The sequence below is a fragment of the Dipodomys spectabilis genome, unplaced genomic scaffold (assembly GCF_019054845.1).
Source record: "Dipodomys spectabilis isolate Male_0828 unplaced genomic scaffold, ASM1905484v1 ptg000519l, whole genome shotgun sequence".
Lineage (NCBI taxonomy): Eukaryota > Metazoa > Chordata > Mammalia > Rodentia > Heteromyidae > Dipodomys > Dipodomys spectabilis.
In genome coordinates, this window is record NW_024871196.1 from 914425 (window position 1) to 931125 (window position 16701).

A 16701-nucleotide genomic window follows, 5' to 3' on the forward strand; every position below is an offset into this window, starting at 1 on the left:
TGGCTGGATCTGTAGGGTGCTCATATTTGGTGTGCTGTAGTGCACCTAATATTGGCAATTCACTTGTGCTTATGAGGTCTTTATTATTAGAATGAATCCGATACTGGTTCAGCTACTTGACAGGCCAGAAGCAATCATTCCCACTTAGACCTAGTCAGTCACATTCTGTGGTAGGAGCATGAACAGAATGAAGGTTACAGCCCAGACTCGTGATAAACTAAAGGGGTAGTTTTGCCAATAAATTATTGTGAGGGAAACTATACTTGCCATGAATAGTAACTTAAAATCAATTAAAACAATGACTGATTTTTCAAACCCTGTGTATGCAGTGGAGACACAGCGCTACTCAGCCACGTGGCAAGGTCATCCCATGGAGAAAATGGGGTGGTTCTCAGGAGGAAGGAGACTGGTTCTCATCAGGAGCATTTATTGAGCACTTAGAGTTGACTGGCATTGTTGAGAATTCAAGAGGCACACACATCTTCCTCCCCTCAAGGGGCTCACTGACATGGGAACTGACCAATATGTTGGATTTGGGGGGCAACTACTTAGTACTCTGTCTTCTGAGGAACAAACTATTCATTAAATTGAAAAGCAAGCCAGTGAGTGTCACATCAATAATAGGGCTGTGGTCTTGATTGTAGTTTTCATCTCCCTAGTAAAATGGGAGTTTCCCTCCCTCCCTCCATGCCAAGGCAGAGACACTTCTAGTCAGTAACAGATGGAGAGAGAGAGATGCTATCCCTTTTACCTACTTCCTTTTCCTATAACAAAAACACCCCATCTTCTTCCAGAAGGGTAACACTATTTCTTTACTAGAGTTTGGTGCCAAGGGAAAGAGGAGCTATTGAAGAGAGAGATTTCAGATGGAATTCAAAGTAATGACTGACTCAGAGGGTGAAAACACTTGCAATGGCTCAGGTTCTGGGTAGGATTTTCCCCTAAGAGAACTGTCACTACTAGCTGCACAGGTGGAAATGGATTCGGAATCTCCTTCAACTCCCAGGAAGGTATTACAAATAAGGAAGCTCAGTGAGGCTGGTCACCTGGTGAGGCGAGCTTCAGAGACAGCCAAGACAGGTTGTCTTTTTTTCCCTATCTCCCAAAAGGGTTAACTGGCTGGAGGAGACACAAAGAAGTCACAGTTTTTAACTTTTCTTGAATGCTGGTGTTAACGAAGGCAAGCAGGTGGGTAAGAAGACACTAACCACCAAACGTGCCTGGTGGTTGGAGGGAGGACCCCAGAGTTTCATCAAAGTGGCTGGAAGTGGAGTCTTAGGACAGAGAAGTGAGTATGGGCTTTGTGCTTGTGGTGATTTTCTTTGCCTGTGCCTCGGCTCTGCTGACAGTGCTCCCCTAGTCAGGGTTGTTTGTCCACTTGTGTTAGGCTTGATCGGTAATGTTGCTGACCTTAGCCCAGGCTGGGAAAGTGTCCAGGTGGAAGAGACTAACGCCCCAGGTGTTGATAGCCACCATCACGATGACCAGGCCAATGACATTGACTCCCAAGCCAGCTTTCACCTGCAGGATACAAGCCACAAAACCCTGGTCACTCCTGGCCAGACAGAAGCATGGGGCTCAGTCTAGACCTTGCTCTACTTACATGGCTCTGACTTGTTCCAGTTACTGCCTGGGTGGTTGTAATGTTGCCTTGTGGGGGTGGTACAGGACTGTGGAAGGTCAGGAAGGGGCCAGGACTAAGAGCAATTAGAATCATCTCCACTTTGGCCTAAAGCATTTCCTTGGAAATAGGAAGTCTAGAATTCTCAAGTTCCTTGGACCACCAATCTGTGGGATGTTAAAGAGTTAATTGGTGCAATGAAATGATAGGGAAGTATGTTAGAGTTCAACAGATCTCTAAGGTAGAATTTCTCAGAGCCTCTACATGCTCTTGCACACGAGGAACTTGTAGAAGGGGCTGTATTTATGTGAAGCCTTGTCATTGTGACCTCTCTTCTCTCCCCTTGGCTCCGAAGGAGCAATTCCTAGCTGGGGTCACCTAGGGACGATCATCCCTGGGATGATGACAGGCTTGCTAGCCGAGTGAGGCAGTGGGTAGTGTGTCTCTGTAACTCTGACCCATTGCACTCTCCAGGGCGTTGACGTGGGCTAGCAGAGCAAGGGCCAGATGGAAAAATGCACATACCAGTGGGTCCTGCCAGGCATACAGCATGTAGCCCAAACAGACCTGCTCTCCAGCTAGCATTAAGTTCAGAAAATGGTTCCCCTCTCCAGCTGGGGTCCTTACTTCTCAGTCACCCTGGGTCTTTTGGCATTGAGAATAGCCTGTGGCTCCCAGCAGGTGGAAGTGGCAGATTCTCAGGAGTCAAGTTAAGGTCTTTGTAGGACTGAAAGGGACCACAGGGAGTATCTAGTTGGCAGATGGTGAAACTGAAGCTTTGAATTAAGTGTCCAAGTTAAGAATAGAGCCCAGGACTGGCTGGCTCACATCTTATCACCTAGTGCCTTCCATGAGTACTCTGTCCTGTCACACTACATTCCAGTGTGAGGGGTGAGAGGTCACAGCCCTCAGCAGGGGAAGTAGAGGCAGGCACAGCTCAGTGTGAGCAGACCCGCCATGTGAGGTTGTTCCTTAAGAGGGAGCTGGGCCCTCCCGTCCCTGAGTCGCACAGGTGACGTGGATGGATGTGGGTGAGCAGTTTGGATGGTGGAAAGGATCTGAATATCAGAAGGATCCTGTTCTCACACGATTCCTTTCCCTCGGGGTCCTCGTTCCTCACCATTTGTGAAGATACCGTGTGACTGTCCAGGCAGGGGAGTGCAAGCACATGGTCCACTGGAACTGGACCACCGCTTGTGCCCCTTCCAGCTCTCTATCTGTGTCCCAGCCTCCTTCCAGATTAAGGGTCAGTGGGGGCACATTATGGCTCTTCTTGGAATGTATGGACCACTCAAGAAGTCTTAATTTTTTACAGGGGCCACTCTTCCTACCATACTAGATGGAGTGCTGGCAGACAGCGGTCCTGCTACAACATAAAAAAAACTTTAGGAGAAATGAGGTTGGTTTTTTTTTTTCCTTTGTTGTTGGTGATTTTTTTGGTTTCTGTGGGTGTTTTATTTTTCCCAGTTGAACTCAGGGCCTGGGTACTGTCCCTGAGCTTTTGGGCTAGTGCTCTACTGCTTGAGCCACAGCTCCACTTCTGGTTTTCAGGTGTTTAATTGGAGCCTTTCCTGACCGGGCTGTGTTCAAACCATGATCCTCAGATGTCAACCTCCTGAGTAGCTAAGATTATAGACATGAGCCGCCAGCACCTGGCTTATTTTCTTTTCTTCCTGTCTTGTTTGTTCATTTATCTGTCCTTGGAGATGTAAGGGGGACACAGAAATGGAGGGGCCATGGGTGAACAAATGCAGCAGTGATACTCACTAGACACTGTGTTGAAAATGAACCATATAACTTAGTGAAAGGGACGGGAGGAAAAAATCTAGGAGACAGTGAAGGAAGGGATGATATCGCCCAAAAGAAATGTACTTGTTACCTGACTTATGTAACTGTAACTCCACTGTATATTCCTTTATAGTAACAATAACATTAAAAAAAAACAACTAGCGGGCTGTGCAGCCGGCCAGCCCTACCCATCCAGAGCAGGGCCTGGCAGAAAAGGGTTCTCAGAACTCACCATATCTTTGATCTGACAGTGGCCGTAGCTGAAGACAATGGCGTTAGGGGGGTTGCCCACAGGCAGCATCACTGCAAAGGAGATGCACATGGTGACTGGGATCAGGGTGTAGAGTGGGTTAATGTGCAGCGTTTCAGACTAGAAGAGAAAATTCACAGGGACGTTGACTGAGATGAGGCTGGCCCATCTTGTGCACAAATTTTCTCTCAGTTGTGGCTCCGGTGACTGGTTAAACCTTAGCTGGCCCCCGTGTGGCACTACTTCTGTTCCCCGCCCTCCTCACCCTGTCGCAGCATGTGCAGTGTGCTTGATCACTCAGTTGGCTGGAACTTTGAGGCTCTTTCTAGAATGGATGCTTTATTTTTTTTTTGGGGGGGTGACTATTGTACTGGAAGTGGTTTTTGGGGTTTACTACTTAGCTGAGAAACAAAAAGACACTGAATGAGCTGCTTAGATTGAAGCAGGAGTCCCTCATCCTTGAGGTTCAGAACTGATGTCTCATTTGTGATTTGAACTTGTGATCCTGCTCTCAGTCTTGCCATGTTTTTAACTAAGTGTATTCCTCAGTTCACACACGTAAGCTGACAGGCTGTTGGAGACAGCACTGTGCAGAGAATGGCTGCAGGGAGCAAGGGATTGGGGAGCAAGAAGGAGGTGTTCTTGCTAGAGATGGAGAGGGGCCCTATTTCTAGGTTCCATCTCCCAGAGAGGGACAGGTGCAGCGCTGGGCCCAGCATATCACCTTAGGGACTGCTTCACTCGCCTATAGTCTGCTTCCCTCTCCTGTTCCATCCCCAACAAATTGATCTGAGGCCCTGGAATGAAGCTGTTATCCTTCCTAATTCTTAGGACCTCCCTGATGACAGTGGAATTGGGTAGATGTGACAATCCTCAGAGTTGTGGCCCTAAGATTTGCCACTGTGTGTGCTTTGTCTCCATTTTCTGTGTTTACCTCCTGGCCCCACTCTATCTGCACGTACGTGTGTGTGTGTGTGTATGTGTGTGTGTGTGTGTGCGCGTGTGCACATGCACTCATGCGTGCGCATGCATATGCGTGCGCATGCATGTGCATGCATGCATACATGCACGTACACAGGTACTGGGACTTGAATTCAATCAAGGCTTCACACTCTCACTTGGCTTTTTTGCTCAAGGCTACCACTTAAGCCACACCTACACTTTTTCTTTTTTTTCTTTTTTTGCTGGTTGATTGGAGGTAAGGGGTCTCAGGACCCACTGGTAACTTTTATCTCAGGATAGAAAGGTTAATGATAATTGTGGGGGAATGAAATTCTAGGGTTTTAATGTTATAGTGTCGGTCCTTTTGTTTCAATTTGGGGCAGCCAAATGGAACTCTTCCTATAATCTATTACCTTATCTTTTTAATTTTAATTGCTATAGTTTATTCATTGTTCAAGCTATGATTTGAATACCAAGTACTGAAGGCTATGATCAGTGAGCCGAGGAGAGGTCCAGCCATAGAAACTCCTGCCGAGGCCCCTAGGCACACCCATTCTTGATGTCCCAGAGTACTGCTCTACTCACCAGGCTGCACAGGATGGGCAGGAAGATAGTGATGGTGGCTGGGTTGCTGACAAACTCTGTGACAATGGACACCAGGACGCATGCCAGCAGAGTGACAGCCCATGGCGGGAGGCTGCTCAGGGACAGCATCTGGTGCCCAATCCAGGTGGAGAGGCCAGAGCTCTGCAGGAAGAGGTGTTAACAGTAAGTGAAAGGAGTTTTAGATCTGTGTGTGTGTGTGCGCGTGTGCACGCGCACGCACCTGTCCTGGGACTTAAACTCAGGGCTTAGGCATGATCTTTATGCTTTTTTACTCAAGGTTAGTGCTCCACCACTTGAACCACAGTTCCACTTCTGGCTTTTTGGTAGTTAACTGGAGATGAGTCTCACGGACTTTACTGCCCAGCCTGGCTTCTAACTGCAATCCTCAGATCTCAGCTTCCTGAATAGCTAAGCTTACAACTATAATCCACTTGTACCTGGCTAGGACTGTTGAGGGTCAAGACTACTGGCTGGAAGGGACCACAAGGGGTCATCCAGTCTGTACATCTTCAGCCTGACTGGGCTATAATTGTCTAAATAGGCCCTAGCACTTACTGGTCATGATCTAGGGGAGGGGGGATGCTTTAGATGTATTCTTAGAAATGATTTGTGCTATAAGTAACAGAAGAATGGATAAACTTAACACTCTGTACATTGTGACATCTATCATATATGCAAAATGCTTTTGTACCTGTGCAATTTAAAGAATAAGAAATAATTAATCCTTTTAAAACATGGAACAAGGGGCTGGGAAGGTGGCTCAGTGGTCGAGCGCTTGCCTTGTATGCATGAGGCCCTGGGTTCGATTCCTCAGCACCACATAAGCAAAAAGAAAAAAGCCGGAAGTGGCGCTGTGGCTCAAGTGGTAGAGCGCTAGCCTTGAGCTGAAGAGCTGAGGAACAGTGCCCAGGCCCAGAGTTCAGGCCCCACGACCGGACCCCCCAAAAAATTAAAAAAAATAAAAATAAAACACGGAACAAGCTGGGCGCTGGTGGCTCACACCTGTAATCCTAGCTACTCAGGAGGCTGAGATCTGAGGATAACGGTTCAAAACCAGCCCTGTCAGGAAACCAGAATTGGTGCTGTGGCTCAAGAGGTAGAGTGCTAGGTTTGAGCTGAAGAGCTGAGGGACAGCACCCAGGCCCAGAGTTCAAGCCCCACAAGAAACAAACAAACAAACAACCCCCCCCCCCAAAAAAAAAACCCATGGAACAAAATGTAAGACATTTTATAACTCTTCAAGCTAAAAATCATACTATTTGTGCTTTACTATGAACCAGCCTTCACACTGTCGTCAGGCCACATGTTCTCCTGTTTCCCAAATTGATCAAAAGCTCATTTGATCTCTGAAGTAATCTTTAACAATGCACCACAAGCTCACAGACAACTGATAACTGAAGGCCTTCAGAATTCTCTCTGCTGTAGCTATGGCTCCTTTGGAGGACCCAGTTTGTGGAGACTATAGTTTGTTGATACAGTACCATGCAGCCTAAAAGAGCTCCATAATTGTTCTTTCCTATAACCCATTAAATCTAACCAGACAAAGGCAGGGGAGGTAAGAAGGATGGTTAACTGAGTGGAAATAGTACATTTTATGAAAAAAAAAACAAAAAAACCTGGAGTTTTATTTTCTACATTCTCCAGATAGTCCTCATAAGTAAAGGGAAATAATTTGCTGCCAACTATTTTTTCCAGCAGAACTCTTTCACACTAAAATTTGAAGCAAGTCAATACATTAGACTTCCAAGTTAGAAAAAATATGCCACAAACTTACATTTTTAAAATGAATGATATAAAAACATTTCATTTTGGATTTTCCTCACTTGTATCAAGACTTGAATCATTTCAAACTCAGTGTGTACCTGACTGTTCTAGTATTAAAATCAGTAGAGTAAATAGATTTTTTAAATAGAGAAATTACTTTCTATACTACATGCACTATTTTGATTTTTAAAGAGCACAGAGGGCTGGGAAGGTAGCTCAGTGGTAGAGCGCTTGCTTTGCATGCCTGAGGCCCTGGGTTCGATTCCTCAGCACCACATAAGCAAAAAGAAAAATGTCAGAAGTGGCGTTGTGGCTCAAGTGGTAGAGCGCTAGCCTTGAGCTGAAGAGCTGAGGGACAGCGCCCAGGCCCAGAGTTCAGGCCCCACAACTGGACCCCCCCAAAAATAAAAATAAATTAAAAAAGCACAGGTCTTTTCTGGCTGGATGCAGATCCAAATTCAGTTCCATGGAGATAAGTATAATAGCCTGTACTTGGAGTTAGAAATATTGAGTGTATACATACAGGATGGAATGAGAGAATTGAGGCATAATAGTGGCTCCGAGAGGAGTGGAGGTTGTAGCTGATGGCAGTTTCAATATAAATGCTGACGCAAGGGCAAAAGAAGCCTTATAAAAGCTTCTATAAATGACAGGCTGGTTCTTACATCAGAGTGAGAGGCAGGCTGGGTAACAAGCCCATTTTACAGTAAACTGGCCACATTTGAATGAGGCCAAGGCAAACTGGAGTGAGTGAGTCTTGAGGGGAGAAATCAAGGTGGTAACCTTCTATGAAAATGGTTAAAGGAGCTAGGAAGTTTTAGTTGGGGGGAAAAACATCCCACTCCTGGTATATTATTTCAATAATTAGGAGGAGGTTCCAGGGAACAGGGCCAGAACCAACAGAAATAGCACACAGAGAGTAGAAAAAGGAGTGGGCTGAAAGCAAGGAACAACTGTGAGCCCACAGTGAGAGCCGCATCGTGCCGGTGCCCAGCCCGGTGTGCTGGGAGAATGTCACATGGGGCGGGAGACGGGCTCAGGTCCTCTGAGGTCCTTTCCCATGTAGGCTTCTCTGATAACCTGCTTATCAATAATTTTTGTAGAGCATTTAGGCCCACAAGGCATTGTCAGTAAAAAGCAAATTAAGTTTAGGGCTGGGGGCATGGCTCAAGTGGTAGAGCACCTGCCTAATCAGTGTGAGGTCCTGAGTTCAAAGCAGTACCACCAAAGAAACCAAGATTAGAATGTGTCAGTCAGTACGTGCAGGTGAGGCAAATGGAGAGAAGTAAGTCTGAATCTGAAGAAGATTCATTTGTAGCATTGTTTTCTGTTTCAACAAGGGCTAATACTTTAGGAGCTTCCATGACTTCCTATCAGTTCCACTGGAAAGATTGCAACGCCCCCCCCCCCCCCCCAGCAAGACATCAAACTTGAAATCAGGTTCCGCAAAGATTTTCTGAAGAGACTCAATTTATATATAGATAGGTGGAGAGACAATCCACTCTATTAACCCATGAGGCATCTCTGGGCAGTTATAGCCTCATCCTTAGCTTATGGCAGTCAGATGCCGGGGAGATGGCTACAAAAGGTAGGAAACTTGGACCAGTAAGAAAAACGTGAATGCCTGCACACAGTGACCCATGGCAGACATGATCTGTAAGTCTCTTCTCTGGGACACTGAGAAGGTCAGGGACAGGACATCTACCATGCTCTATTATGGCCCTACCCAGTGATCTGGTACCATCCACCTCTCACATAGCTGCTTTGAGCCTTCCCTCTATAGACAGTGATGACTCCTTAGGTAAAATATAGGGACCAATTATTTGCTCCATAAGAACAGGGTTAAAGGGTTACCTTGCTTCCAGACGCCAGAGCATAACCTCCTCCCACCAGAATGACAATCTCCCAAGGCATGGTTTTCTGGAAGTCCTTCCATGTGATGATGGGCTCGATCTTCAGGGAGGACTCCTGGCTTACTCCTGGATCATAGGTAGAGAGACACAGAGAGACAGATAAGCCTCAATCAATGGGACATGATTTGTATAGCTAGGATGCTGAGGGGTAAATTGGAGAATCTTAGAGATGGTTATTTTAGGGGGGATTGGATGGGCTACAGTAAGCCTCCTTTGGCAATTTTGACTTGGGAATCTTGGCTAGAACCACCCCAACTTCATCCCTTGAAACTCCTCTCACCTTCATTCTTTTTTCCAAAGCAGGGCTTCTTGGCTGGAATGAGGAAGAGGAGGAAGCCAAGGAAGATGGAGACCGTAGCATCTGTGCGGTAGCCTTTCCTAGGAAGGGGACAGACACGGAGGAGGAGGGTCAGGAGTCCTCAGAGAAGTTGTCTGAACACAATGCTTCTTTGAGGACCTGCTCAGAGGTGACAGCCACCTGTCCTCTTGCTACTTTCTGCCATGCTATCCTACCATGACTTCATAGGCAATGGGTAACAGACGGAGGCAGAGCCTGGCTAAGGTAGATGTGTAAGTGTGAAGCCAGGCACCCCAGTGGTTGGGGGGGCGAGTCCTCGAAGGAGTGATTAGGAGCTGTTTAGATAAAGGAGAGAAGAAAAGGATGAGTCCTCTATCCCTGAGACATCCACACCATGCATCCCTCCTCAAATGAGACGCTGGTGGTGGGAAGGCTTATGGCTTGTACTGGTGGCCCCGGTCCACTGGGGGACAGGCAGGAGTGACATGGGAGCCTCTGTATACCTCTCCTGAATCCCGCACCCCTCCAGGGCTCTAGTCTCTTCCAGTTTGTACTTTATTCTAGATGCTTTCTCCTTTCATTCTCAGAATACAGCACCCTCGGAGGTAGCTGGGGTTGCAAGAGCTTATGTAAGAAAACTAAGGTCACTAACTGGAAGTAACAGCCCAACCCCAGACTGGGACTCCAGACACCATGATCGCTTCCCAACTCCACGTGGCTGCTTCACAAGGAAGAACCAATTTCTCCAGGCAGCAAAACGCTCCCTGGCTTTGTGTCTGCCTGTAAGTCCTGAGCCATGGCAGGGCACCTGTGGCTAAGGCCTGAGGAGTCTGTGAGGGGGATGGTGCTTAAGGAGGAAGCAGTATCACTTGCTTTTCAAAGAAGGAATTCCAGCCAGGGACGAAGCCAGGTTCCCGGGTAAACCACAGCACAGTCATCAAGATGAAGAAGAATCCAGTCACCATTTCAGGATAGCTATAAAAGAAAACAGACAGACCTTAGCCTTTTTACTCTGCTTCTGAGAACTCTCAACATGTAAGACAAAACATGGCCATTCAACCATGAGAATGGCTGGCAGTGAATTTGGAAGAGGACTGATGGACTGATGTTGGAAATTGATGTGTGGAAGAGAAAGAACACAACTACCTACATGTAGCATGGCTACACCTGCAGTGAGCTGGTGCAAAGCTTTGTGAGGACATTTGACCACATATACCAGGAGCTTATCTGGTTGTTTTCTTCATCAAAGACAGTGACCAGTCGTGCACACTGAGTTACTACTTGCTACAATGTGGGAACAACCATTTTATTGCTTATCCAATGACATGCCATGATGCTGGACATTTATGTTAAAGTGAAAGTGCATCCACTTACTAATCTTGTTTCCATAGTAGAATTAATGACATGGGGACATGTTGACAATACAATGTTAAATGAAAAAAAACCCAAAGATAAGGTATCTATACAAGATATGGATTTTACCAAGATACATATGATTTTGCACAAAATATTCTAGGAGGTATATCATGCTCACACTTAATACTAAGATGATAAGAATACAAGTCAACTTAAATTTTTCCTTATAATTCCCATATTTTTATGAATTTTCTACAAGGAGTGCTTATTCTCAAAAAATAACAGGAATTATTTTACCCAAATTTGCATATGCCAGTTGTGGTAAAAGGAGAAATAGCATCAGGTGGAATGCTGGGTTGGTGTACAGAAATGGCTGAGGGTTTGGTACTTTAGAATTTCAGTTTTCAAGCCTATCTTAGAGGATGCTTTATATTCTAAACATAGCAGCAAGGCTACCAGTCCCTAGGAGATCTCTCCGGATTACTGTGGTGGCCTGTGTGAGCAATATGGAAGAGTCCTGACTGGAGGAATTCAGTACGTTCCAACAGCGGCTGTGCTGTCTTTCTGTTGGTCTTCCTTCAGCTGTTCCATCCAGCTACTCCACCCCTACTCCAAATATAGCAAAGGGAAGGGCGGCCACTGAAATCTGGGCCAGCTTGGCTTTGGCATTCAATAGCTTCTTCTAAATGCCTGGATTCATAGTGCCTCAGTGTGTCAGGAATTGTCAGGAACAAGGCTGCTCTGTGCTCCACTTTACCTGCTGTGTTTCTATGCAGAGAAACAAGAGAAAGGGAGTGGCTGGCTTTTACCTAATATCACCCAGCTTTTCATATTCTGCCTGGATCCTCTTCTCGGACAGCTCTTCCCTTTTGGTCTTCTTCTTCTTGCTCAGAGAACAGGTCTCTTTAAAGCTGGAGCAGGGAGAGTGAGCAAAAAATAAAAAAAGTTTAAAAATCATGCTCTTGAGGTCCAGAGGAGTTAGATATGAAGAAAAATTCAGACTCTAGTGGCTGGCTTCATACAGCTTCTGTCTTTCCAGTTACCCACACCCTCTTCAATCTTTCTCCAGCATTTTGGGCCTATCCATCTGGGCATGTCTCTAGTGCATCAATGTCAATTTATATCTATGGACTTGTACATGGGGACTTAGGTGGGGCCATTTCTGCCTGCTTGTAAATGAGTAAAAGAATCAGTGTAGTAATTGCCAGGTGCTGGTGGCTCACACTTATAATCCTAGCTACTCAGGAATCTGAGATCTGAGGATTGCAGTTCAAAGCCATCCTGGGCAGGAAAGTCCATGAGACTCCACCAGAAAACCAGAAGTGGGGTTCAAAGAGTGCTAGCCTTGAGCAGGAAAAGCTCTGGATCAGAACCTAGTCCTTGAGTTGAAGCCCCAGGACCAACAATAACAACAAAAAGAATCCTGTATAGATTTATACATGTATAGAATACATGTATAGATTTACATGTACATATCTATATGTCTTATATATGCAGATGTGTGTGTGCAAATTTAATTTAGAGAGAAGCTTGTCTGAAGTAAAATTGGTGTTAGTTTCCTACTGGAACACTAGAGCTGCAGAAGTGTACAGACATCTTTGGTTTGTCAACCACCTGCAGAAAATGAAAAATCAGCCCAGAGAACACTCCTTCATCATTGCAGTGTTGTGTCCCATGGGCTGTCACTAGCCAAGCATACATCTTTTCTCCTTATATGTTAATTAATCAAATTTGTAGTAGACTGGTGCTTATATCACTATTATTAATTTATTTTATTTTTTTGTCGGTTGTGGGGCCTGAACTCTGGGCCTGGGCGCTGTCCCTCAGCTCTTCAGCGCTCTACCACTAGAGCCACAGTGCCACTTCTGGCTTTTTCTGCTTATGTGGTGCTGAGGAATTGAACCCAGGGCCTCATGCCTGTGAGGCAAGCGCTCTACCACTGAGCCACCTTCCCAGCCCCTAGACTGTTGCTTATAAGGAAAAGGTTTACTAAGCGGATTAATATTAGATATATTGCAAGGGACAGAGCTGACATGTATTCTTAGGGATATGAACATATTCTATTCAAATTACCAAGCATAAATCATTCCTGTCTATATAAAATTAAGCCTAAAGCGACTTCTACTTGGAATCATATTCCTAAGAGTAGTTGGAACTACTTCATCTGCTTTGAGAGCAATGATGCTATACTAAATACTCTCCAGTTCAGGCTGTCTTTAAACCACATAAGCCCTCTAACCTATTAGGAACAGTCACTTTAGAAGCCATGTTCGTGAACGTTTAGCATGTCCAGAAGAGATGGCACCTGGCTCTCAGTCCAGCACTCTGATCTCTCCTTGAGGCAGCAGCTGTTGTTTCCTTGGTTGCTCTGCTCGGAGCAGAACCTTTTGAGCCACAGGTACCAAAGCCTTTGGGTCAACAGCAGCGCCTCAGTGCTTTGTAGGCAGGGCCCTGGTACTCACTTGCAGCCCAGGAAGAGCCAGTGCATCCAGAACCAGCTCACCACCAACATGATGAGGGAGATGGGGAAGCTGAAGAGAAACCAGGTGCCAAAGTTCACCACCTCTGCGGCCGGGTACTGGCTGGAGGACAAAGACCAGGGCGGTGGTTAGAAAAGGAGGATCTCTACATAGTGTAAGATGGTGAGACATTATCTAGAATGTATTTGTTAGCTGTAACTGTGTATACAGAGCCCAGGCAAGCGTGATGAGGTAAGCTATAAAAGACAACAAGCAACCAAAAATCAGTACCACGAAAATACATATATTCTTACTCGGGAGAATTATGCACAAGGTGTTTGCCCTTAGTTTACATAAAGAGACTGATCATGTTATTCATCTTGCTTTCAAGACCAGAGGGACCGGAGGAGAGATCTGATGTACTTTGTGAGTTTTCATTGGGCAGTCAATTCTGGAGAAGTAGCTTTATGAGGGTTCTGGCTACTGGTGGTATCCATAAGAGAAATAGGATATGATGTTTACACACACACACACACACACACACACACACACACACACACACACACACACACACACACACACACACACACACGAAATAGTCAAAATAAATGGTGGTAGTCTGTTCACCAATGCCAAGAACAGCCTGGAGATCGTAACAGTGAGGCGTAGATCCAGGGAATTATGTTTTAAACTTTCCTGGGTCATTTCTCCCTGTCCTCTCTTGCTCTGTCCTTTCATCCTTACATGTTCTCTTCCTACTTCCTTTCCCCCTTTTTTCCCCCTTTTTCTTCTCCATTCTACTAAAGGGACTTAGGAGGATATGTTTCTCCTCTTGTCTCTGATGAGTTAACTGCTCTGGCTCCCACCTTTTTGTGTTTTCTTGGAGACATCATTCTATCAATAATCTTGTTTCTTCCAGATTACCAGCATGTAGATGTCTGCATATCGAAGCCTTTCCCTGCCCTGCTCCTTCCCTCTCTCTGTCTTTCCTTCACCGCCACGTCTCCAGTTCTCCTTCATCATCTAACCTCTCAACTCTCTGAAATCTTCTTTTCCCAGCATGTGACCAAGTTCCTACTGCCTGGGTCACCAGTTGATCACTTTGTCATTGCATCTCATCGATCCATCTTCATCCTTACTGTGGGCCATTCATGGACATTGTATTCCACAGTAGACATTTCCTGCCTTGAAATACTTCCCTCCTTGGGAAGAATGCCATCAGATCTTCCTTCTCTCTTGTCTGATACGGTTTCCTTCTCTCTTTTCAAGTCTGCCTTAATATTTGAGCTTAATCATGATGTGCCCTGCTCTGTTTCATACATTCTAAGCCATCAACTCTACCCTTTGGGTATCCATTCCAAAGAGCAAGAGCCCCTTGCTCAAAAGTTATGAAGAGTTTCTAGACAGGAACAGTTGAGCACTTGATCAAGCATGAGCCCAATGAGTACCAGGGTCCTGTACCCATGCGACCGGCCTACAGCTCGTGGATTCCAAAATTTACAGGTTTCTAAATATTTCTCTTGAGATTCAGAGCCATAGCTCCAATTGGATACCTCAACATGTCCACCATTCCAAAAATCTTCATCCTTTCCCCTCTATTCCCCCTGAAGCCAGGAACCTGAGATGGGCCTTTTCCTCTCTCATACTCTCTGGAATCCTTCCCCAATTCAGTCAGGTACCTCTGAGCCTCTCAGACCTGACTCTGTTCCTCTTTCCCACTGCCATCCATGGCTGCCAGCAGCTGTCTCCTAGATCCTCTCTCTGCTCCCTGATATCTCCTTTCCCATCAGTTCTTCCATTTTTCATGCAGAACAAGTTTTCAAAAACTATAAATCTGGTCAACTCACTCCCTGTTTAAAGTTTCCTGAACGCATCTCACAGCTCTCTGGGGGATATCCAAGTTCTTTTGTAGGTCTTGCCAAACCCTTTGTTATCCAGCCACCCACTGCCCTGGCCTCTTTTTGCCCTCTATCTTTTGCTTTTATGGGTGTTCTACTCTCCTGCCTGGGAGCCCTTTTATATCCTGTATTCTCTGTCTGGAAAAAAAAACAACTCCCTTTATCTAGTTTCTTCCACCTGATTCTTCAGGTCACCATGCCATTGTCATCTCTTTGAGGAAATGTTTCCTGTGCCTGCTGCTCGGTAAGCTCTCCTAGCTGAATCTTGAATTTCTTTGGTCTTCCTCAACTGTAATGACTTGGTTGTTGCTTTTCCCTCTGTTCACATCTAGACTTCTACATCTAGTCCGGTTCTAGTCTACCCACCTGCCCAGTGGGTGCTTAGTAAGTATTTGTTGGCTGAGTAAATTACTTACTTGTTGAAATGTTCCAGGAAAATGAGGCTGGTGGAGGTGCCAATGATGGTGGTCAGGCCACCAATGGTAGCGGCGTAGGATATGCTCAGAGAAAGGCACTTGCAGATCATTTGGTCATGCTGGGACCTGTACTTTCTGTTCAGTTCCTGGTTCCGGGGCCTGGGGGTCAAGACTGGTGGCTTTTCCTACAGGAGGAAAATCAGTGAGTCTGTAGCAGGCTTGGACTGTCTAGCACTCATGGCTCAGAGGCCGGAGGTGCCTTGTTGCAGTGGAAAGGTTTTGAGCTTTGGTGTCAGAGAGACAAATCTCAGTTTCTATGGTTGGCCAAATTTGGAGCTTCAATTTCATTTGGAAAAATGGGGAAACCATATTTTCTCTGCCTTGTAAGGAATAAATGAAATTATATGTAAGGAACTTAGATCACTTCCTGGCATTCAGTGAATGGTAAGCTAATATTTTTGTGTTATTGTTATTAATACTGATAGCATGGTTTGTTTTTACTTGAATATTACTCTGTGTTTGAACAACAGAGGACGGTTATTCTATGTGGCGAGGCTCTGAGTTTACACACACACACATACACACACACACACACAAATGGTGTTCAAATGGCCACACAAGTCAGAACTTGGAAGAAAATGCCTACCACAGAGTTTGGTACATAGTAAACATTTTATAGCCTGTGGTAGGTATCGATGATGATGATAAATATCCAAGAATTAGAATTGTTGATGAGCATAGATATTTGAACTCAAGACTTATAAGGGGACATGCTACACCAATCCTAACATTCACTGGATTTCTGTATTTTATTTCAGTGGTGTAACACCCAGAACATTCTTATTTGTGCAGAAAATTAGTTGCTTTATGCGCTCAGGATACTAAGGTAAAATATTTGTACTGTCTCTGAAGCAGCTCTGAACTGGCTGAGGACCTCTGAACTAGACACATCCTCAGCACTGGCAGTTGGAGAAAACTGGCCCAGCCTGTGGCACACTAGTGAACTTGGTGCTTAATGCCCTGACACACATGGCCAGACATGGGTGAAGTGCCTGGTGAGAGGCAGCTTTATGTAGGAAACAGAAGTAGAAGCAGAGACCCTCTTACCGGGGATGGGTGCTGTCTCTTGCCATGGTGTTGGCTTGCTGCTTTGATGGGGTTGGTGATGACAGGCACACCATTCTTCAGGTTCTGTTGGGACAAAGATCATCATTTGTTAAGGCTGATGGAGAAGCACCACCCAGCTGCCCCTAGGGCTACCCTACTTCTTGGCACTGGGGGCACAGAGACCAGTAGCCAGGGAGGGAGCACACTGAGAGCACCTCACAGGACCAGCCTCCATCTTCACAGCCTCCAGTCTAGCTGGTGTCAAGTGCCCATCTGAAGAGGT

General features: G+C 45.7%; 1 protein-coding gene across 1 annotated transcript in view; it reads right to left on the reverse strand.

Annotated features, from left to right (window-relative positions):
• Nucleotides 1-1101: 1101 nt before the first annotated feature.
• The window catches only part of Slc13a4 (solute carrier family 13 member 4), a 38187-nt gene continuing 22587 nt past the window's right edge, over nt 1102-16701 (reverse strand). Inside the window, exons 7-16 of the mRNA XM_042670114.1 lie at nt 16419-16502; nt 15312-15496; nt 13001-13120; nt 11348-11449; nt 10056-10157; nt 9165-9262; nt 8826-8950; nt 5187-5348; nt 3642-3779; nt 1102-1521 (exon numbers count right to left, since the gene is read on the reverse strand). Of these exons, the coding sequence (XP_042526048.1) occupies nt 1384-1521; nt 3642-3779; nt 5187-5348; nt 8826-8950; nt 9165-9262; nt 10056-10157; nt 11348-11449; nt 13001-13120; nt 15312-15496; nt 16419-16502 (1254 nt within the window). The 3' untranslated portion in view covers nt 1102-1383. The remainder of the gene's footprint in view (nt 1522-3641; nt 3780-5186; nt 5349-8825; nt 8951-9164; nt 9263-10055; nt 10158-11347; nt 11450-13000; nt 13121-15311; nt 15497-16418; nt 16503-16701) is intronic.